Here is a 22,333-nt window from a genome sequence, read left to right as displayed (position 1 = left end):
TTCCAATGCATTTTTACATGACATGTTATGGCAAGTCTTCCATATAGTTATGAACACCTGTCAGCATTGCACCCCCCCTGTCCTTCAGTCTATTGATGAAACTTCTGCTTGAACTGAAATGTTAGCTCTGTGAATTCTTTGGTCTCCCCAAGAACAGCCAATGCTCCTTTCCTCTGGGCTCTATCTTTATTTCATACATATGAGGCTTTTCATACTGCACTGTATCTAGTCTGTCTCTTTCACCAGGTAGTGAACATCTGCAGAATGGAGAATGTGTCTTAATTATTCACCCTTAGCACTGAAAACAATATATAGTTGGTACATGTTTATTGAATGACTGAAAGAATGGATCAAGGATAATTTTGCCTGGAAATGGGGACATGAACATGATGGAAATTTTCATTTCACATATTATTTTGAAGACTATAGAAGGGTTGCTAAAATTCTACAGGAGATTAGAAAACGTGGTATAAGGTGCATCCTATCAATTTTTAAGAGAAAGACTTTCTTATTTCTTTCTTTCTGATTATCTTTAAATATCACATGTCCCTCTAGCTTCTGCCCAATTCCCTGTTACTCTTTTGAATGAAACTACTCTAAAAGTTGTCTGTCCTCCCAGTTGCCATTTTCTCTCTTCTCATGATCTCTTGAACCCATTCTAGTCCACTTTTATTCCAGCCACTCCACTGGAATAGTTCTTTCCTTACTTGGGATTTGATCCAGTTCATCAATTTATTCTCCTTGACACATCTTCTTCCCCTGACTTGGAGCATCCAATCTCTCCTGGTTCACCTCCTAACTCAAGGGACTCTCCTCTCCCTGACCTCAGGATGTTGGAGCATCCATCCTAGGGTAAGTCCCCCAGGCTTCTACTCTATCTACTCTTCTTGAGAAATTGTCTCCTGAGCTTGTATCTGGCTATCTGATATCTCCACTTGGATGTCCAACAGGATCTCCAGCTTACTCTGTCCTTTAAAAACAAACAAACAAACAAAAACACACTCCTAAAACAGTATCTGAAATGCATTAGACAGTCAATAAATGCTGACTCAATCAATGAGTGAATATTCATATTATCTGTTTTTCTTTAAGTTGAGGAACTTAATTTTTCTTTTAATTAATCCTTCAGGTTTGGACCATGGAAGCTGACGCTTTCCATTGAAGTTCTGTGTGGAATTTGTATGAAGAATAGACTCACCACTAGAGGGTGCGCACGCACCACTTATATTTCAAGATGGCCCTGGTAAGAAAAAGTTGAGTAATTAGGAAAATAAAGGAACATTTTTGGATTTATCTGTTCTCTGATTTTCTCTTCATATTTGTTGTTGTTGTTTTTGAGGAAAATTTTTAAAGGTTACATTTTATTTGTAAAGAGGATGAAAATTTTCTAAAGGAAAGGAACCAATGGGGGGAAAATGCATTTTTTTCTAGTCAGAATTAAGTGAAAATGCAAATGAAAGTATCACAATGAAAAGACACATACATATGAATCAAAACAAAACTCACCATTCACTTTTAAGCTGAGGAATGATTTTAAATCATAAACGAGTCTTGGTTATAGGCATTTTTCTACACTCTATTTGACAACCATTTGCTGAACACCTAGTATGTGGAGGGAATCGGGTGGAGAGGGAGGTGGGAGGGGGGATCGGGATGGGGAATACATGTAAATCCATGGCTAATTCATGTCAATGTATGACAAAAACCACTACAATATTGTAAAGTAATTAGCTCCAACTAATAAAAATAAATGGAAAAAAAAAGAAAATATCTTTATCTTTGGGGTGTTGTCACTTAGACAGAAAATCCAGTCACCTAAACATAAAAGCATAATGCAACAGTAAGTGCTATAATAAAGGTGTGAAAAAAAGTGTCATAAGAGCCTTCAGCGTCTAGAAAGGATGAGACTAGTCACCGTGAGGGGGCCTGTCACAGAGAAGGGGACATTCTTATGCACCAGACCAACTGCTTTTATACCAACTGGGCCTCCTAATATCTGGGTTGACAGTTGCTGGGATGTATGTTCTTTCTCTGTGATACTGCTCTATACAGCCTGACTGGTCCATAGGGTAGGATTTGATTATTTATATATACTAATCTTAGCACAATACCCATCTAAGCATTGTTTTCCTAGCCTTTTCTTCTTGAGTGACCCTGCAGGAAGACAGCTGCATCAGGCATTGAAAATTACTGGAGCCTCAGTCACCATGATGTTAGTATGCTTAACAACTAGTATGTTGCCAATGAATCCTATGGCATAGAAAGCCTTATTTTTACTTGTGTTTCTTAAAGTAAATCTAGACTATCAGAGTATGCTGGTTTATGGGAAAATAAACTCTCCTAAGCTTATGTTCTCCAGATGGATATGTGTGGGTCTGCAGAGATGTGATTAAGCACATGCATTTAGATGAGCCAGATGAGTACCTACAGGAAGAAGAGCTTATAAAAAGATGATAATTCCTATTGTAGGATGCGGCTGCTCTTCTGTCCTCCCCCAGAGCAGTTTTGAGAGCAGGAGATTGCCAGTTGGAAGCCTCAGAAGGCTGTCGTTTCAGGTGCCCTCACTGACAATTTTAGGAAAATGCTGTTATAGGAGATGAGAGTCTAGACAAGGACTGGTACTTTTTAAAGTTAGCAGATTTATATTTTTTTTAATGAAAGAAATACAAGGGATAAAAACTAAAGACATGATTTGATTTAAATGCCAACACTTCTCTTATTATCTCTACAATAACAGCCAGAGTAGGCTGGCAGGAGGAAGGGAAAGGCAGCAACACCCTGATATGGATTTTAAAACCCCAGGATACCAAGGGTCAAACAACCCATTTAGGTGAATGTTAGGTATTTTAATGAACATTTTGTGAAGCTGTATCTTTAGCATTTTTTTGTGAGAAAATTTTAGAAAATAATAAATGAGATTTTAGCATTTTTATTAAGATATGATTATTTGTTAGTCAAGGTTAGAGGGAAACTGAAAGAATTCCAGGTTTTTCTGTCTGGATTTTGGAATGATACAAAGATAGATGAAATTTAAACTCAACATAAGCAATGCTGCAGAAGCTGAGATTTTCAATAACTGTGTTTATGCATTGTGACAGCTTCTAAATTAAAAACCTAGCAACTCTTAGAAAATACATTCAGCCATCACCAGGGATAATATAATAGAGGTGACTTCTCTATAAAAAGGGGAGATTGGAACTAATGTTATATTGAAAGTGGAAGAGGAAGTAAAATTTGAAAGTACTATTTTACTGATTATTTGGTGCATTTATATGTCTACAATGAAAAAAACAGAAGCAAAAAACATCAGAAGCTGCTATGAAACCTAAGTGGGTTGGGTAAGGGCTGGCCAGAGAGTAGGTCGCAAATTATACTGACTGTAGATTCAAATATAGAATATTGCTTTTCAGATTCTTTGAATAATTAACGTAGAATATTACTTAAAAGAGCCAAGAAAGAAAGTAAGCTGACCCTGATTACAGTTCTCAAGAAGGAAAAAATAAGAAAAGCCAAAATGAGTTAATATGAGTTAAAAAGTCAAAGTGAGAAAAGCCCAGAACATCGTGTGAAATTTACTACATTAAGGAATTTTTATGAGGCCTTGAGACAATTCTAAACCACAAAAGCAAAAACCTGATCCGTTTCAATGTAGTCACGAATGATCTTGGACAAGTCACTTGTCCCAGCCTCTACTTCCCTCTCTTCATTGAAGAGAATGGTTTTTCAGATGCCTTCCAACTGCAAACTAGTTTTCTTCTGTCTGAAATTACGTTTAATACTAACTTATGTTCAGTGAGTTCTGTGGCTCAGTCGAGTCCGACTCTTTGCGATCCCATGAATCGCAGCACGCCAGGCCTCCCTGTCCATCACAAACTCCTGGAGTTTACTCAAACTCATGTCCATCGAGTCGGTGATGCCATTCAGCCATCTCATCCTCTGTCGTCCCCTTAGGTAAGGTCGAAGACACTTCCTAACTCATCCTCTTAACTATGAAACAGTGCTGCCCTGTGATCTATATGTTATCTTCCACTCTTTCTCTGAATGTACTGATCCGCTTACCCCAGAGCCCCTGACACGTTCACAGTAGTAAAAGAGCTGTCAATATTGGCCCAAGATTTAGGGATTTATTTTTTTCCACTTAAACAAATTTTGGGGGGAATGTTTAGAGGGAAGAATATGAACATAGTAATCAGAATAACCTGGGTTTGAAACCTATTACTAGCTGACTGAAATAGCAACTATGTTTCCTTATCTGAAAAAACAGGACGAATGAAAAACCTTGAATAATGAAGAGTGTTACCCAACCCAGCACTCTATCAATATATTCTGAGGTTTCTGTTCCCTTTCTTCTTATTTATGATACACTAGGGCCTAACTAGAAAACAGATTTGCTTATTTTTAAGGGTCTTTAAACTAAAGAAATCACTGCTAGCTTCCGATAAAATATTTGAACAAAATGGAATGAAATAAGTCTCACAAATAAAAAAACCAGCCACCCTGACAGGGTTTCAATACCAAGGGGATTTTAGGCAATAGGGATTAAATCAACATACATCTCCAGGATTCTTCTGCAGAACATTATAAGCGGTCGTTTCTTACGTGCCAGAGTTCCAGAACACCATGGAGAATTAGCTCTCATTTCAATATATTAGGCTCTGAATATTTCAATATATTAGGCTCTGAAGTCTGAACATAGGCTCTGAAGTCTGAACAACGTCTATTTCAGAGCGGAAAGGCCGGTTTTTAGACGCCTGGAGAGTTTGTAACAATGGGTTTTTTTAAGCTCTCTGAAGGCCCTTCTCCAGAGCCTTCTCCAGAGCCCCTAGCTCCTCCCAGGTGCCAGGACCCTAAGACGTCCCTCGCAGTCCCTTTTCTCCATCTGAGCTCTCACCCCCGCCCCATTCAGCTGCTTCTCTTTTTTCATCTTCGTTTTCTCCCATCAGTGGTCAAAATAAGAATTGGAAATTATCTGTTGCTTGGTATAGTGCTCAGAAAGGGTTTTTTTTTTTTTTTTTTTTGGTCTTTTTAAAAATAAAGAGAAAAAAAAAAATCCTCCCCGGGTTCTTCATTTTCCAATGAGTCCGGACATCCGCTGGCTCCCTAGGCCTCCCCCACTAAACTATCCTGACCACTGCAAGGGAGTTCGGATCTGTCGGAGGGCGTATGAGCCTCCCGCGGAAAGAAAGATCCCCCGGGTGAGGCGGCTCGGGATCCCGGGAGGCGCTCCTCGCGCCTCCCCGGGCCCAGTGGGTGGGGGGTGGCGCGGGAGAGGCGGCGGCCCCTGCCCAGTCGGGGAAGCCCGTCCGGGATCCCGGGGCGCGCGGTCAGCGGCCGGACGCGGCGGCGGCGACGGGGACGCGGCGTGGCTGCCGCAGGGGAGCGGCGGCGGCGGCGGCGGCGGCGGCGGGCGCGAGGGGCGGGGCGCACTCCGCAACTTCTACCGCTGCCTCCCGGGCGCTCTCGGCCGAGCGGAGCGGCGGCTGCGGGCTGCGGACTGCGGTGCGGCCAGCCGAGCCCGGCCCGCCGGCTTGCGAACCCGCGCGTCCCGGGCGTCCGTCGGGTGCAGGAGACGTCTCTGGCAAGTAGTCCCCGGGGCGGCCGCGCTCCCGTGTTGTCCGCTGCGGGCTGCGGGACCGGGACGTGCGAAGCCGCGAGGCCGAGCCGGGGCGCCCCCCTGCGGTCAGCGCGGGCCTCATGGCTGGGCCGAGCGGAGCGGAACCGGCGAGGTGAAGACCCCGGGCCGGCAAGCCGCAGCGCGTGGCGGGGACGCCGGCTCCATGGGCAGCGGCGCACAGCGGCACGATGATGGAAGTTAATAGCAGCGGCCGCCCGGACCTCTACGGGCACCTCCGCTCTTTCTTCCTGCCGGAGGTGGGGCGCGGGCTGCCAGACCTGAGCCCCGACGGCGCCGGCCCGGTCGCGGGCTCCTGGGCGCCGCACCTGCTGCACGGGGTCGTGGAGGTGACGGCTAGCCCCGGGCCCACACGGGACGCGCCGCGGGACAATACCTCCGGCTGCTGGGAGCAGATCAACTACGGCAGAGCCGAGAAAGTTGTGATCGGCTCCATCCTGACGCTCATCACGCTGCTGACGATCGCCGGCAACTGCCTGGTGGTGATTTCGGTGTGCTTCGTCAAGAAGCTCCGCCAGCCCTCCAACTACCTGATCGTGTCCCTGGCTCTGGCCGACCTCTCGGTGGCCGTGGCGGTCATGCCCTTCGTCAGCGTCACCGACCTTATTGGGGGCAAGTGGATCTTTGGCCATTTCTTCTGCAACGTCTTTATCGCCATGGACGTCATGTGCTGCACGGCCTCGATCATGACCCTGTGCGTGATCAGCATCGACAGGTAAGGGCCGGGCAACCCTGTGACGGGGTCCAGCAGGGGGTGTGCTGGCAGCTTTGCCCCGCTCGCTCGCCTTTCCTGGTCAGGTAAACCAGACTTCACGGCGGGATGAAGGGCTGCGCTTAAACCATCAACCCCCACACATCAACCCTACACCAACCAAACTACTTCAGTTACAGCTTAGCCTATATATACCTTTAAAAGAAGAGCTCGGAATGCCCTCGTTTATTGTACTGAGAATTTTAAGACCAAAGTTAGGAGTATTTTAAGCATTAGCAATTCCACCAGGGGGTCCCTTGGCTTGGTTTTCAGAAGGAAGAAATTTGATCCTCTCCGAGTCTTAACAAACCCTTGCTGTGAGCCTGAAAGAATCAATTCTTTAAGAAACCAGCAGGAGAAAAGCCACCTTGCTTCCCAGATTGTAGAAGCTACTTCCCAGGCCAATAAAAAGACCTAGGGTGGTCCCAGGATTGGGGGGTCTACATGTCTTAACGTTGCTGATTCTGAATCACTTTCTTTTGGAAGTCTGGTTTTAGTGTCTGGCAGCGCTGTCTGTATCTACAGGCTTATTGGAGCTGTACTCCCTGTCTGAATGGTTGATTCTAGCATTTCATCATATCCCTTGGGAATCTTCTCTTGAGAACTCCCCCACTGGAGTAATTGAAACAGAGACTGACCATCTGTCAGCGATGCTGAGGAAAAAATTCCTGTCTTGGGTGTCAGATTGGAATAGGAGACCTGCAAGTTTTCTTCCGACTCTAGCATTATAAGATTCTGCAATGGAGCTAGCCTTCAGTGCTAGAGATATTGTGCAATTGACAATTTGGAGTATGGTTCTAATGCTCTTTGGAGACAAAACAACTCTTTGCTTCTCTTGAAACTGACATGTTAAATGTCATGTTAAACTGAATGTTAAATCTTAATATTCACAGTTAGAATTTTGTTAGTGTTTTAAAATCTGCACGGGACTGGTATCCTGTTGTGTTTAATGATACAGAGAAACAGTTGCTTATTTTCTTAGTGGACCTACAGAACCTTTAAATGTGTAGACCTTCCAGCAAAGGAGAAATAATTGGTGCCTCCACACTTAAAAAAAATATCTCAAAGGATAGTCTAGCACAAAACTGAGATTTTTCTTCCTTTCCTCCCGGTAAACATTGCTGTTTTCTCTGTGTGTGTTTTGTATATATTTAATATGTTCTTCTGTTTTACTCCTTCCCAAGGGTTTATAGTTACTGAAGAAAGGGAATATTTTCAGGGAAAAAAGTACATTGTATTTACATTTAAAGATATAGATTATTTTAAAAAATTGATCCTGCTATTTTGTGTATTATATTAGGAGCTTCTGATAGCAAACAAGGAATTATTTTTAAGAATAGAACATGAACTGCATACGTGAGAACATTAGCTCCAAACTTGACAACTGAAGTTCTGAATTACTGTAGTTAAGCATGACCGCAAATACGCATTTATAGTCTGACTGTGGCAACAGGAACTAGGAGAGTGCACTCAATATATGTAGTAAGTTTATGCTTGAATTATAACTGTAAAAATCTGACTGTTCATCCAGCCAAAACAGTGCATGAATGGAGCCCTTTTCAATGGAGCTTAGTGTAATAAAAATAATTCCTAATGCAAGTAATACATTTATAATCTTTTTTTTCAATTTCACAATTGATAAATGATAAACAAACAGCACAGTGTGCTTATTGTTGGCTGGGGTCACCCTGAGATTCCTGTACACAAGCCGAAGACTTTTCTTTACTCATGATGCACGTGCGACTTAGCAGCAGCACAAACATCTCCAATACAGAGATCAGGTTAATCCTTCTTGGTAAGAGCTTCTAGTTTCTTTTTCAGCTATATCCTTATGATTGTCACAAATTGTGTTAACATAGGGATGCAGAGTTTGTCTCTTAGTTGTTTTTTTTTTAATGAAAATTGCCCTATTGGTGAATTCTGCTGAACAGTTATTTTAGAGGATGAATATGTCAGTTTTTGATAAAATGAAAAATTTGTAACATTGGAAGACACAGATTGTTTTTCTTCCAAGAACACACAGAACTAAAACTGAGGAAAAGGAAAATGCATTTGATAGCGATTGATTGATAAGGTGCATCGTTTCTAATTTTTCTTCAGTTCCATTGTAGAATATGGCCAACAATGTAAAAAGGTGCTAAGAACATATGAAAAGATTTAATCTTCATTCTTTCATGTACCTATTATTTTTTACACTGTGCTTCATGAAGCATAAGCAAAGATGAATAATAATATTCCTGTTTTTGATTTGGATACCTGTTGGACATTTAACCTTGGAAAATAGAACATTAGATTTTTTCTTAACCTTTCCCCACCATGTTGGGATGCTTTCCCAGCCTTTTCCAGTGGAATTTCATGCCCCTTTTCATAAGCTTCAACACTCCTATCTCCACCCTTTATAGATAATGACCCATGATCATTGAAGAAGTAGCAGCCATTGAATGGAAACTCCTTTGTCTTTCTATCACCAAACAATTTTTCCTGCATCTGTACCTTTACTTCCTTCTAGTTAAAAGCAAGAAGGCATTGTGTCCCAGCAGAGACCAGACCATCCCATCCGCTCTCACCTTCTAGAGGACTCAGCCCTTAAACCCTCATCTCTTCTTTGTCTTCTGTGTTGCCTCTCAATAGGGTCAAGCTTCCTCTTCCTTTTTTTTCTTTTTTACAATATTATAGTGGTTTTTGCCATACATTGACATGAATCAGCCATGGATTTACATGTGTTCCCCATCCTGAACCTCCTTCCCACCTCCCTCCCCATCCCATCCCTCTGGGTCATCCCAGTGCACCAGCCCCAAGCACTTGTCTCATGCATCCAACCTGGACTGGCGATCTGTTTCACATTTGATAATATACATGTTTCAATGCTGTTCTCTCAGATCATCCCACCCTTGCCTTCTCCCATAGAGTCCAGAAGTCTGTTCTATACATCTGTGTCTCTTTTTCTGTCTTGCATGTAGGCTTATCGTTACCATCTTTCTAAATTCCATATATATGCGTTAGTATACTGTATTGGTCTTTATCTTTCTGGCTTACTTCACTCTGTATAATGGGCTCCAGTTTTATCCATCTCATTAGAACTGATTCAAATGTATTCTTTTTAATGGCTGAGTAATATTCCATTGTGTGTATGTACCGTAGCTTTCTTATCCATTCATCTGCTGATGGGCATCTAGGTTGCTTCCATATCCTGGCTATTATAAACAGTGCTGCGATGAACATTGGGGTACACGTGTCTCTTTCAGATCTGGTTTCCTCGGTGTGTATGCCCAGGAGTGGGATTGCTGGGTCATATGGCAGTTCTATTTCCAGTTTTTTAAGGAATCTCCACACTGTTCTCCATAGTGGCTGTACTAGTTTGCATTCCCACCAACAATGTAAGAGGGTTCCCTTTTCTCCACATCTTTCCCAGCATTGTTGCTTGTAGACTTTTGGATAGTAGCCATTCTGACTGGCATGTAATGGTACCTCATTATGGTTTTAATTTGCATTTCTCTGATAATGAGTGATGTTGAGTATCTTTTCATGTGTTTGTTAGCCATCTGTATGTCTTCTTTGGAGAAATGTCTGTTTAGATCTTTGGCCCATTTTTTGATTGGATCATTTATTTTTCTGAAATTGAGCTGCAGGAATTGCTTGTATATTTTTGAGATTAATCCTTTGTTTCTTCGTTTGCTATTATTTTCTCCCATTCTGAAGGCTGTCTTTTCACCTTGCTTATAGTTTCCTTTGTTGTGCAAAAACTTTTAAGTTTGATTAGGTCCCATTTGTTTATTTTTGCTTTTATTTCCAATATTCTGGGAAGTGGGTCATAGAGGATCTTGTGATTTATGTCAGAGAGTGTTTTGCCTATGTTCTCCTCTAGGAGTTTTATGGTTTCTGCTCTTACATTTAGATCTTTAATCCATTTTGAGTTTATTTTTGTGTATGGTATTAGAAAGTGTTCTAGTTTCATTCTTTTACAAGTGGTTGACCAGTTTTCCCAGCACCACTTGTTAAAGAGGTTGTCTTTTTTCCATTGTATATCCTTGCCTCCTTTGTTGAAGATAAGGTGTCCATAGGTTCGTGGATTTATCTCTGGGCTTTCTATTCTGTTCCATTGATCTATATTTCTGTCTTTGTGCCAGTACCATACTGTCTTGATGACTGTGGCTTTGTAGTAGAGTCTGAAGTCAGGCAGGTTGACTCCTCCAGTTCCATTCTTCTTTCTCAAGATTGCTTTGGCTATTCGAGGTTTTTTGTATTTCCATACAAATTGTGAAATTATTTGTTCTAGTTCTGTGAAAAATACCGTTGGTAGCTTGATAGGGATTGCATTGAATCTATAGATTGCTTTGGGTAGTATACTCATTTTCACAATATTGATTCTTCCAATCCATGAACACTGTATATTTCTCCATCTATTTGTGTCCTCTGTGATTTCTTTCATCAGTGTTTTATAGTTTTCTATGAATAGGTCTTTTGTTTCTTTAGGTAGATATACTCCTAAGTATTTTATTCTTTTTGTTGCAATGGTGAATGGTATTGTTTCCTTAATTTCTCTTTTGGTTTTCTCATTGTTAGTGTATAGGAATGCAAGGGATTTCTGTGTGTTAATTTTATATCTTGCAACTTTACTATATTCATTGATTAGCTCTAGTAATTTTCTGGTAGAGTCTTTAGGGTTTTCTATGTAGAGGATCATGTCATCTGCAAACAGCAAGAGTTTCACTTCTTCTTTTCCTATCTGGTTTCCTTTTATTTCTTTTTCTGCTCTGATTGTTGTGGCCAAAACCTCCAACACTATGTTGAATAGTAGTGGTGAGAGTGGGCACCCTTGTCTTGTTCCTGATTTTAGGGGAAATGCTTTCAATTTTTCACCATTGCTGTGGGTTTGTCATATATAGCTTTTATTATGTTGAGGTATGTTCCTTCTATTCCTGCTTTCTGGAGAGTTTTTTTTTATCATAAATGGATGTTGAATTTTGTCAAAGGCTTTTTCTGCATCTATTGAGATAATCATATAGTTTTTATCTTTCAATTTGTTAATGTGGTGTATTACATTGATTGATTTGTGGATACTAAAGAATCCTTGCATTCCTGGGATAAAGCCCACTTGGTCATGATGTATGATCTTTTTAATATGTTGTTGGATTCTGTTTGCTAGCCATCTTCCATTTTTAAGAACTTCTCTTTGGCCTTGTTCCTCCCTCCAGTCACTTCTTCACTTCACAGTGGGAAGTGGAAGGATTATTCCTTAGTTGTCTCTGACTCTTTGTGACCCCATGGACTGTAGCCCACCAGACTCCTCCTCCTCCTCCATAGGATTCTTTAGGCAAGAATATTGGAGTGGGTTGCCATTTCCTTCTCCAGGGGATCTTCCCTACCCAAGGATTGAATCCGGGTCTCCTGCATTGCAGGCAGGTTCTTTACCATCTGAGCCACCTGTGAAGCCCTTCACTTCACAGTTAAGCTGTTCAAAGAACTATGAGCACAGCCTGACTTTAGTTCCTTCCTTCTCAGAGAGATGAGTTTGGCCCTCACCAGATCTACTGTAATATTTTAACTGGGCTTCCTGATTTCACTTCTCATCCATTGCCTATGAAAATGCTAGAATGTGGTTTTAAATGAGGTAACATTTACCTATTGAAATGCACAGATATTAAATGTACATTTTGATGTGCTTTGACAAACGTTTTTACACATTTAACCAACACTCTAAATAATATATAGAATATTTTGTCATACTAGGAAGTTTTCTTGTGCCATTTTTAGAATGATCTTTTAAAAACAGAAATCAAATTATCTTTTATATAAAGTTTAAAAACATGCAAAACAATTCTATATGTTGTTTAGGTGAACTTATATATAAGGAGTCAAAATATAAGATAGTGCAGAAGAATGGTGAGCACCAAATTTATGAGAGTAGTTAGTTATCTCTAGTGGGGTGGAGGTGGGGGTAATTAGGGAGTAGCATATATATTAATGATTCTGGTCAAGCTATATTGTAGTGGTTGATAGAGTCTTGTTATCTTGTGTATAACTTTCTGGGTTTTTTTTTTGGAAATACATATAGAGAAATGAACAATCCTAAATGTGAAGCTTGATCCCTTTCTATGAAGTGAACCCATGAATGTAACTGGATCAAGAAATGGAACATTACTAGCTAGCCAGAGGTCCCTTCTTATTTGTTCCCAGTTTATATTACTCCCAAAGATAACAGTTATCCTGATTGTTAGCATCAGAAACTAGTTTCTCTTGGTCAAAACCTCACAAAGTGGAATAGTATACTGTGTACTTTTAAACCTGGCATCTTTTTTTGCTCACTCTAAACCTATACGTGTGATTCATCAATAGTTTTTAGTCTGTCAGTATTTTGTTCCTTTTTTTCCTGAGTGGTATTCCATTTAATTTGATTATCAGGTCACCTATAGATGCACATTTGAATTGTTTTCAGTTTCTACCTGTCACTAACCATGGATACTAGGAATTAGGTAGGGGTGTGTGCTCAGCCGTGTCTGAATCTTTACGGCTCCATGGACTGTAGCCTTTCAGGCTCCTCTGTCTATGGAATTTTCCAGGCAAGATTACTGGAGTGGGTTGCTGTTTCCTACTCCAGGGATCATTCCCAGCCCATGGATTGAACCCATGTCTCTTGCATCTCCTGCATTGGCAAGTGGATTATTTACCACTAGTGCCACCTAGGAAGCCTGTCACTAACAGTACTTCTATAAATATATAATGTATAAATCATTTTGTGTACATATTTTCATTTCTTTTGGGTAAATGTAGTGCATAATAAGATACCTTATTGCATTTTAATTTTATATACCCTCTCACATCTTTCATTTTATAGATGTATTTTAATCTAAAATACACATTTTAAAAATGTATTAGAATTTTTATTGTTACTTTAAACAATCAATATTCATTCTTATATACCCACATGTTTACCTTTTCCATTACTCTTTATTTTTTTCCCTACATTGCCATGCTTTCATCTGGGATCATTTTCTTATGCCCATTAGACTTTTATTAGCATTTTTTCAAAGTGAGGGTTTACTGCTGAGAGATCCTCTCAGTTTCTACTTATCTGAAAATATCCTAATTTTACTATCATTTTGAATGATATTTTCTCTAAGTATGTCATTCTATTAATGAAGGTTTTTTCCCAGCACTTTAAAAATCTTATTCCATTGTCTTTAGGCTTCCATCCTTTCTGTTGGAAAGTCAGTCATTAACCAACATTATCAAAACTTTTTTGAAGATATTGTGTTTTTTTACCTTTGGTTACTTTTAGGATTTTCTTTCTGCCTTTAGTTTTCTCCATCTTTCTGTGATGTCCCTAGGTTTGGCATTATTGATTATTTTCTATTGTATATTTGCTGTCAACCCTGATGAAGTTCTTAGTAACTTTTGTGTTTGTGCATTGGTATCTCTAACTTGGTTGTATCTCTTTAAATACTTTTGTTGCCCTTTCTTTCTCTCTTCTTCTGTCTTCAAAGTTATGTAATTTAGGTCTTTTCCCTTTATCACAAGCGTATCTTACTCTTCTTTCTTTTCCATTTTAGCTTTTCTCTGTGCTTCAGCTTTGAAGAATTTTGACCTACCTTCCTATTTATTAATCATGTCTTTTGCTATGTCTAATATGTTGCTCAGTAGTTTTAATTTTACAGTACTAGAAGTTATTTTTGATCCTGTTTTTTGCACTTGATTCTTTTTATTGATTCTAATTCTGTGGTGAAATTCTTTGCCTTTATGAATTTTCCCACCTTCTTATTATATTTCTGAATATATTAATCATAGTTAGACTCTTTTCCTACTAACTCTAATACCTGTATCACTTGTGATTTCTTTGTCTGTGATATGTTTTTTATTCCCCTCTGGGTTTGTGCTTTGTGTCTTGGCATGTTTAATTAGCTTTGATTGTATACTCAACATTTTGTATGAAAAATTGTGAATGTTGTATGTGATTTTATCTCCAGAGAAAAAACTTCCAGACATGCACATTGCGGGGACTGATTATTATAATCCAGCAGGGGACTTAGCTGACCATAGGCGTTGTTTTAGTTTTGATAAAGCTGTGTGTGCCACTTACCAATGCCTCTTTCTAGGTTGTAGCCTTTTGGAACCGCAGCTAAGAGCATAGGGTATTCTCAGAGACTTCCCCCCTGCAGCTAGACCAGAACGCTTTTCTCTCCTCAGCAGTGTGAGACTATCAAAATTCTCGCTGAAAGTGTTTTTGGGAGCCTTCTCCTTGTCTTCTTAGCCTCATGCCCTGCACAGCTTTAGACTTGAGCAGATGTCTAGAGGGGAATACCAGCCAAGTGCTGGGCTTCGTTTTCTGCTTGTTTTATTTCGATCTTGGCATCTCAGGGCTCTTAAGTTTTGTCTTTCTTTCCTCAAGAGACTACTGAAATTTCTTCTGGTATTTTTGCCTCTTAATAGCAACTGTGTTGAGGTTGTTTGCCTGGATCCTCAGCCCCTTACTCCTGCACTACTTTAGGCAAATGTCCCAAGGGAAAGAATGACTGCATAATTTTGGCTCCTCTCTTTGTGGTTCCCTTATCTCTGGGGTTTGTCCCCGCAATTACTTGTTGTCTTAAAAACTCTGCTATGCCTTTAAGCAGGTGTGTGTATGTATTTGTGCTTTATCCAGCTATTCTAGTTGTTTTTAGCAGAAGCATAGTCTGAAGCATTAAGCAACTCCATTATAGGGAGAATTGGATGTGTGCCTGAAAGATTTTAAATATACAGATGGAGAAATATAGCCATGTAAATTTCCTGCTTAAAAACCTTCATTGGCTTTTGATTTCACTAGGAATATAGTTCAAAGTCTTTAGCATGCTTACAGGGTCCCTGATTTGTTCCTCTCTTACCTCCAACAACATTTTGTACTGTATTTCACTTTGCTTTTCATAGTATAATCATATTGGCCTTTTCCAGTTTCTCTATCATGCCAAATTCTTCCTATGTCAGGCTTATTCCATGCAGATCTGCCAACTAATATAGTTGCAATACTATGATTTCATGTCCGGAATTCTATTCCCTAATACATGATTTTTGATCCCAACTTAGAAAGCTTAAAAGTGCTTAACCCTCTGAAATGGCAACAATGAATATATCTGAAAAATACCATATATTGGCAAGTATGTAGCGCGGAGAGAACCTTCCTACAGTTACTAGTGGGACTGTGAATTGGTGAACCACTTTGAAAATAGTTGGCATTATCAGGTAATATTAATATGCATACCCTGTGATTCTGTTATTGTTCCGGTAGGTATATGTCAGAGGCTCTTGTCACCAAAAGTCTTGTACAAACTATCTATAATATTCACAAATTTGAAACCCCCAAACTTGAAATATATTAATATATAAATGTATCAATAGTAGAATGGATAAACTGTGGAACATTTACATAATAGAATACTATTCAGTAGTGATTATCAAACTTGAGCGTCATCAGAATTATCTGGAGGGTTTATTAACACACAGATTACTGGGCGTCATTCCAAGAGCTTCTGATTCAGTAAGTCTGGGGTGGAGCCCAGTGATTTGCATTTCAAACAAATTTCCAAATGATTCTGATGCTCTTGATTTTGAGACCTTACTTAGAAAACTGTTGCTATACAGCAATGAAAATTGCTGTAGTAAAAGGAATCTCACAAAGTAATTTAAGCAATTTTTTATTATAAAAATTTTGAAACTTAAAATTTAAGAGCCAAGAGTCTAGTATAAAGAGCCTGATCCATCCATCACAAAGTATTTAATGTTTACATTGTAACTCCTTCTTCACAGTATTTTAACTCAAATTTTAGACATTGTGGCCTTTCACCCATAAATATAATGCTTTGAAGCCGCAAACATGATGCTGAGCCAAAGAAGCAGAGTAAAAAGAACACATATAATGTAATTCTATTCATGTGAAAATAGAAACAAGCAACATTATTTGGAGATAATAGAAATGGAAATATTATAAAGAAAAGAAAGGAAATCTACATCATGAGAACAAGAATAGTGATTAATTACTTCTAGGTGGGAAGAATCATGGTGATCAGAAAGGCATGCTTTTGAGATGGCATAATGTTTTATCTCCGGCCTGTAGAGGTAGATACAGGCAAGGTATCTTGAGGGTTCTCTAAAAGTTACTATGAAAATATCCATGTGTATTTTCGGCAACTTCTTACATCTATATTTTATTTTATATTAAAGGGACAGAAGTATTTATTTGATGACATCTTGTGAGGTGTTTAGGATTTACATCAGATGTGTGGTTAATCTGAGCAGATGCAGTTACTGTTTTAATGCAGTCAGCATCTGTTGGCTTTCAGCCTCATGTGTGAGGGCAGGGCTCGTCTTTGGATTGTCCACAGTTGCAGGAACTCCTCTGGCTAATTTGCAAGAGCCATAATCTTTAATTCTGACTGGTGTCTGGCTGAAGCCTTGCTTCCTCTCCAGGTACCATGACTCATTCGCCTCAGTCATCTGAGTTCTGCTCTTGGCTTTAATTCTGCTGCAGTCAGCAGTGCAGGGTGCCTTCTGGCTTCTCTGGATCCCCTTTCTCTTTGAAGGAAGTCATCCTTGATCATCTTTAAAATTAATTTTCAGCATGTATATATTCTTTGAGAGTTGATAGAATCCTTTTCTTTTTGTTTTTTTTTCCCCTCCATCTTGTCAACTGGATAGTGAGTACAGTGGCTAGAACTCATGGTCAAGCCGGACAACCTACCAGGGCCATGCTTGAGAAGGAGGCGAACTGAACTTGGAGGGTAGCAGGGACCCTGAAGCATTACGGACTCTACTGGATTGCATGTCCCTGACTTCTTAGTAGTGGTTGAACAGATATTGTTATGTTGTCTGTCACAACTTCTAAATCTTAGTGCCAGTTTTTTATCCTATGTGTGTATCCTTCACACTAATGTTCTATATACTTCCTAAAGCATCATTGTGAAGTGTCACTGTGTCATTCTCCTTTGGGAATAATGACTACTATTTTAAAAAATTCTTTTCCATTATGTTTTATTTTAGAATATTGAATCTAGTTCCCTGTGCTGTACAGTAGCACCTTGTTGTTTATCCATTCTATATATAATAGTTTGCATCTGCTTATTCCAAACTCCCACTCTATCCCTCCCCAACTCTCCCTCCTCCTTGGCAACCATAAGTCTGTTCTCTATGTTTGTGAGTCTGTTTCTGTTTCATAGATAAGTTAATTTGTGTCTTATTTTAGATTCCACATATAAGTAATATCTTATGGTGTATGTCTTTCTCTTTCTGACTTACTTCACTTGGTATGGTAATCTCTAGACCCATCCATGTTGCTGCAGATGGCATTATTTTATTCTGTTTTATGGCCAGGTGGTAGCTCAGCTGGTAAAGAATCTGCCTGCAGTGCAGGAGACCCCAATTCGATTCCTGGGTCAGGCAGTTCTCCTGGAGAAGGGATAGGCTACCCACTCCAGTATTTTTGGGTTTTCCTGGTGGCTCAGATGAATGTGCCTGCAATGCGGGAGACCTGGGTTCGATCCCTGGGTTGGGAACATCCCCTGGAGGAGGGCATGGCAATGCACTCCAGTATTCTTGCCTGGAGAATCCCCATGGACAGAGGAGCCAGTGGGCTACAGTCCATGTGGTCGCAAAGAGTTGAATATGATTGAATCGACTAAGCACAACACAGAACAGTATTGTATTGTATGTGTATACTATGTCTTCTTTGTCCGTTCATCTTGGAATGGACATTTAGGAACAAGGGACTTCTGTGCTACATGAATTCATAGAGACTTTACACATAATATCTCAGTTAATCTTGATAACACCTTTGTAAGGGTGTTTACTGAGGCCTCTGCTGACATTGAGGTCTGCTGGCCAAAGGTATAGGAGACAGAGTATGAACATTTCAAATCCCATTTTGTAGATGAGGAAGCTGAGGAAACACACACACTGTACAGAGCAAGAACACCAACTGAATCAAAAGCCCTGATGTGTTCTTCTACTACATTGTCACCCTTGCTTGCTGAATGAGGAGGATATTGTGAGTATAGCATTCAAGACCTATTGTAATTTGACCCCAGCCTCCTTTGTAGCCTCAATCTGACTTAACTCCATCAAGATATCCTCTCTTTCAACAAGATGTCAGAATAATAGAACTAATGTTCTTACCCCCTAAACTTGTTCCTCTTACAAGGTTCCCATCCAAGTAAGTGGCATTAGGCTGCACCCATTTTCTTTGCTAGACATTTAGGTATCACCTTTGAAACTTCCCACCCAGCCCCTCACTGTCACCAGCCCATCACCAGATCCTACTGACTGTCCCTTCACTTTTCTTCTCCCCACTCCCAGGACCAGAAACTCAACCCAAGTCTCTGTTATCTTTAACTTGGACCCCTTGAAGTAGCCTTGCAGGACTCTCCCTGTAGCTACTCTTGCCACACATTGATAACAGAGCGTGTAAGCCTGGGTGTATGTTAGAATAATCTGGGCAGTTAAAATATATCAGTGCTTGGAGCCTGTCTGTATAGATCCTTATGTGAAGTGGGCCTGGGCATCATTGTGTTTGAAAATATCCCTCAGGTGATTCTAATGTGTATCTAGCCAGAGGGAGAAGCCCTGAGTTAGGGTGATCTTATAAAAATGTAAATGTGATTGTATCCATGGTTCCCAAAGTTACCTGCACACCAGAATCACCTTGGAATCTTCAAAAAAATTCCAAAACCCATACCCAGGCCATACACAAACCCGGCTGATGTACAGCACTAGGGGCAAAACTTATGCATTATATTTTGGAAGCATCCTAGGTTAGTCCAGTGTGCAGACAGGTTTGGGCACTACTGAATTATGCTGTTCTCCTCTTCACACTCTTTAATGGGTTAATGAGTTCCCCTGCTTTGGGGATAAGATACTAAATTTTTAATGTAATTTAAAAGATTTTATAATCTGATTTCTGTGTATCTTACTAGATCAGGGGTTGGCAATTTTTTTTCAGTAAAAGGCTAGATAGTAAATATTTTGGGTTTGTGTACCATATGGTCTCTGTTGCAACTACCCAGTTCTGCTTCTGTAGCATGAAAGCAGCTGTAGACTGTATGTAAATGAACAGGCATGGCTGTGTTCCAATAAAACTTTATTTATGGCCAGTGCAGTTAGAATTTCATATGATTTTCACATTATTAACTATTATTCTTTTTATTTTTTCAACTATTAAAACATATGAAAGCATTCTTAGCTGATGGGGGCTGATATACAAAAATAGGCGGGGACCAGATTTAATGCTGCTGGAGTCTGCCGACTTCTACCCAAGATTTAGTCTGATTCAATTCAATTCTCTATCTTATAGATCATCTCTCTCCCTCCCCCTGTCTCTCTTCCCCCCACATTTTGGCAACTCTGAGCTTCTTTCACTTCCTTGACATTTTGCTGTTCAGGGACTTCACAAGTCTTTTTATTGCCTATTCCCCACCCCATACCCTGACACTCTTATGTGCCTCTTGGGTGAGTTAATTCTTATCACTCTTCAGACGGGTCCTTGACTAGATGTTACTGCCTCATGGAAGCATTCTGAGAATCCCCAGACTTTCTTGGTCTTATAACTTCCTGCAGTTTTTCTTCCTTTCACTCACCTCGGTCTGTAATTACCGGTTTTTAATTAACTGTAGTGGATTCATGATTTGCGGGACTGTCCATACAGCAGACATGGCAGGACCAAGGTCTCTCTTGTTGGAGACTGCGTGCCCCGCCCCCAGCATAATACTTGCTACATAGTAGGTGTTCAGTTAATCCATATGGATTGACAGAGGGAAGAAGAAAGGAGGAGAGGGAAGGTGGGTACCTCTGATTCCCAAATGTCTGGCCTTACCTTCTTATTCTCCAGCTTCTTATGAAATATTCCTCTTGGGGAATTTTTTTGGAAACCAAATTAGGGTTGGGAGATTGTGTGATGAAACAGAAGCAGTGTGGAGGCAACTGGACAGTCCTGAGGGGTCATCCCATTAAGGCATAGTAAACTGGTGAGTCACTTTCTGCTCTCCCACGCATGTGCAGAACATTGACATAAACAAAGCCCTAGTGATGCAAAAATTTAGCAGCTTAGAGCCTGGGAGCCAGCTTTTTATTATCATCTTTGCTGTGCCATGAAGCAGGGTGAAAAGGTAGGCACAATGAAACAAAAATCCCAGACTCTTTCTATTTCAATGAATAAAACATATTTGGACTGAGCCAATGAAACCCAGAAGGAAAGCCATAGGTATCAGGCTGCTCAGACAGGGACAATGACCAGATGTCTTCTGGCACATTTTCCTCTAACATTGATCCAGGGCATCCCCCCCTCCAGTCCATCCATTAGCTCTTGGGTTACAGTTAAGGTGAGGTCACTGTGGAATATTATGGAATATTAAGATCCATTCTGTGGCTCAGATGTTAAAGAATCTGCCTGCAATGCAGGAGACCTCGGTTTTATCCCTAAATCAGGAAGATCCCCTGGAGAAGGGAATGGCAACCCACTCCAATATTCTTGCCTGGAGAATCCCGTGGACAGAGGAGCCTGGTGGACTATAGTCCATGAGGTCACAAAGAGTCAGACACGACTGAAGTGATTAGCACTTTCTTTCAAAGATTTAAGTTGGAATCTGAGCAAGAGGCCCTAACAAAGAGGCCAAGTATGTATGTGTGTGTGTGTAAAGGGGGAGGGTAAAAAGAGGGGTAGGTAAGTGGGGGTAGATATGGATGGAGAGAGAGAAGAGAGGGAGGGGAGGTGACAGGTAGAGAGAGGGTACATGGGCAAGCAGGTTAGAGGAGATGGTGGGGCTGACCTTTATTTACTAAGCAAACCCTTGTTGTTTGCCTACTGGGTATTTAAGTACTGTCGGGATACAAAGGTGTAGAAAGACACAGCCTCGTCCTCAAGAGGTTATCTAGTTGAGCATAAACTATTTTTTTCACATACCAGAACATTTGTACCTTTAAAAAGTTAGGTTGTACATACTGCTTTTCAGTCAATCCCTGTGTGGTATGACCTTTCTTGAAGGGATTCGTGAATCACTTAGCTTCTGGTTGCAAACAATTGGTTGGTTTGAGCACTTCCATCGATAAAACCCCCAGTACTCTATGGTCTGTTTTTGAGCATCCTCTCTGTGACTGAAGAATTCTTGTTAAGGCTGCTGCACAACGAGGACTGTGAGGTCAGACCTACGTGCTCCTGCTTCTGATGTTGCCTATTGAAGTACAGGATGCCAGCCCCTGGAGGCTGAGCAGCTGTGGGCCTTCGGGGGCGCATCTCCAGTGCATCTATTTGGGGAGCTTTATTTTTGCCTGTTTAGCCAGTTTGTATTCTCACTTTCATCCTGGCCTCTGTTCTGATTCAAATTCTGTATTTCTGGGCATTCTGATAATATTTCCCACTCTCTCAAAGGGAGGCAGCTGGATTGCTTTCTTCCTTCCAAATGGTTCTTTTATCTGGAACATCAGGCAGAACCATACACCTCATGGGGGCTATCAATATTTATAGTCAGACATGGGGAGACTTAAATGGCATGCTTCAAGCTATCTATCATCAATCCGTCCCAGCTGCCCGAATATTTCAGAATTTTATTTTTGGGAAATGTATATTCTATACATTTAGTTTGAAGATATCTCTGATATTCTCAAGAGAAGTCTTTGCAGAATCTCCTATTTTGAAAAATAGATTGCCTCACAGTTTCATAGTTGACAGTTTTCTGAATACTGGAGGCTTCTATCACTCTGGCTTCCTTTCGGGGTCACAATAGCAGTTTCTTAACATAGAAAAATTGCCCTTTTTAAAGTTAAGGGAATCCTAGGGGATTCATCTATTCACATCTTCAGTATTTATTGATTACTTAATCTTAATTGGTTACTCTTGTTTATCCTAAATAAAGCAGATGAGGCCTTTGCTGTCTTGAACTTTATATTTGAGTAAAAATAAATAGACGAGGAACAGATAAACTAAAAAAAGCCTCATA

At 40.4% G+C, this 22,333-nt stretch overlaps 1 protein-coding gene across 1 annotated transcript in view; it reads left to right on the top strand.

Annotated features, from left to right (window-relative positions):
• The first annotated feature begins 5,678 nt into the window (after nucleotides 1–5,678).
• The window catches only part of HTR7 (5-hydroxytryptamine receptor 7), a 79,858-nt gene continuing 63,203 nt past the window's right edge, over nucleotides 5,679–22,333 (top strand). The window contains exon 1 of the mRNA XM_065920004.1: nucleotides 5,679–6,347. Coding sequence (XP_065776076.1) covers nucleotides 5,803–6,347 — 545 coding nt within the window. The 5' untranslated portion in view covers nucleotides 5,679–5,802. The remainder of the gene's footprint in view (nucleotides 6,348–22,333) is intronic.

Source organism: Muntiacus reevesi, chromosome 2 (assembly GCF_963930625.1).
Source record: "Muntiacus reevesi chromosome 2, mMunRee1.1, whole genome shotgun sequence".
Classification (NCBI taxonomy): domain Eukaryota; kingdom Metazoa; phylum Chordata; class Mammalia; order Artiodactyla; family Cervidae; genus Muntiacus; species Muntiacus reevesi.
Note: the sequence above shows the minus strand (reverse complement) of the source record. Positions and strands in the feature narration are given on the sequence as shown.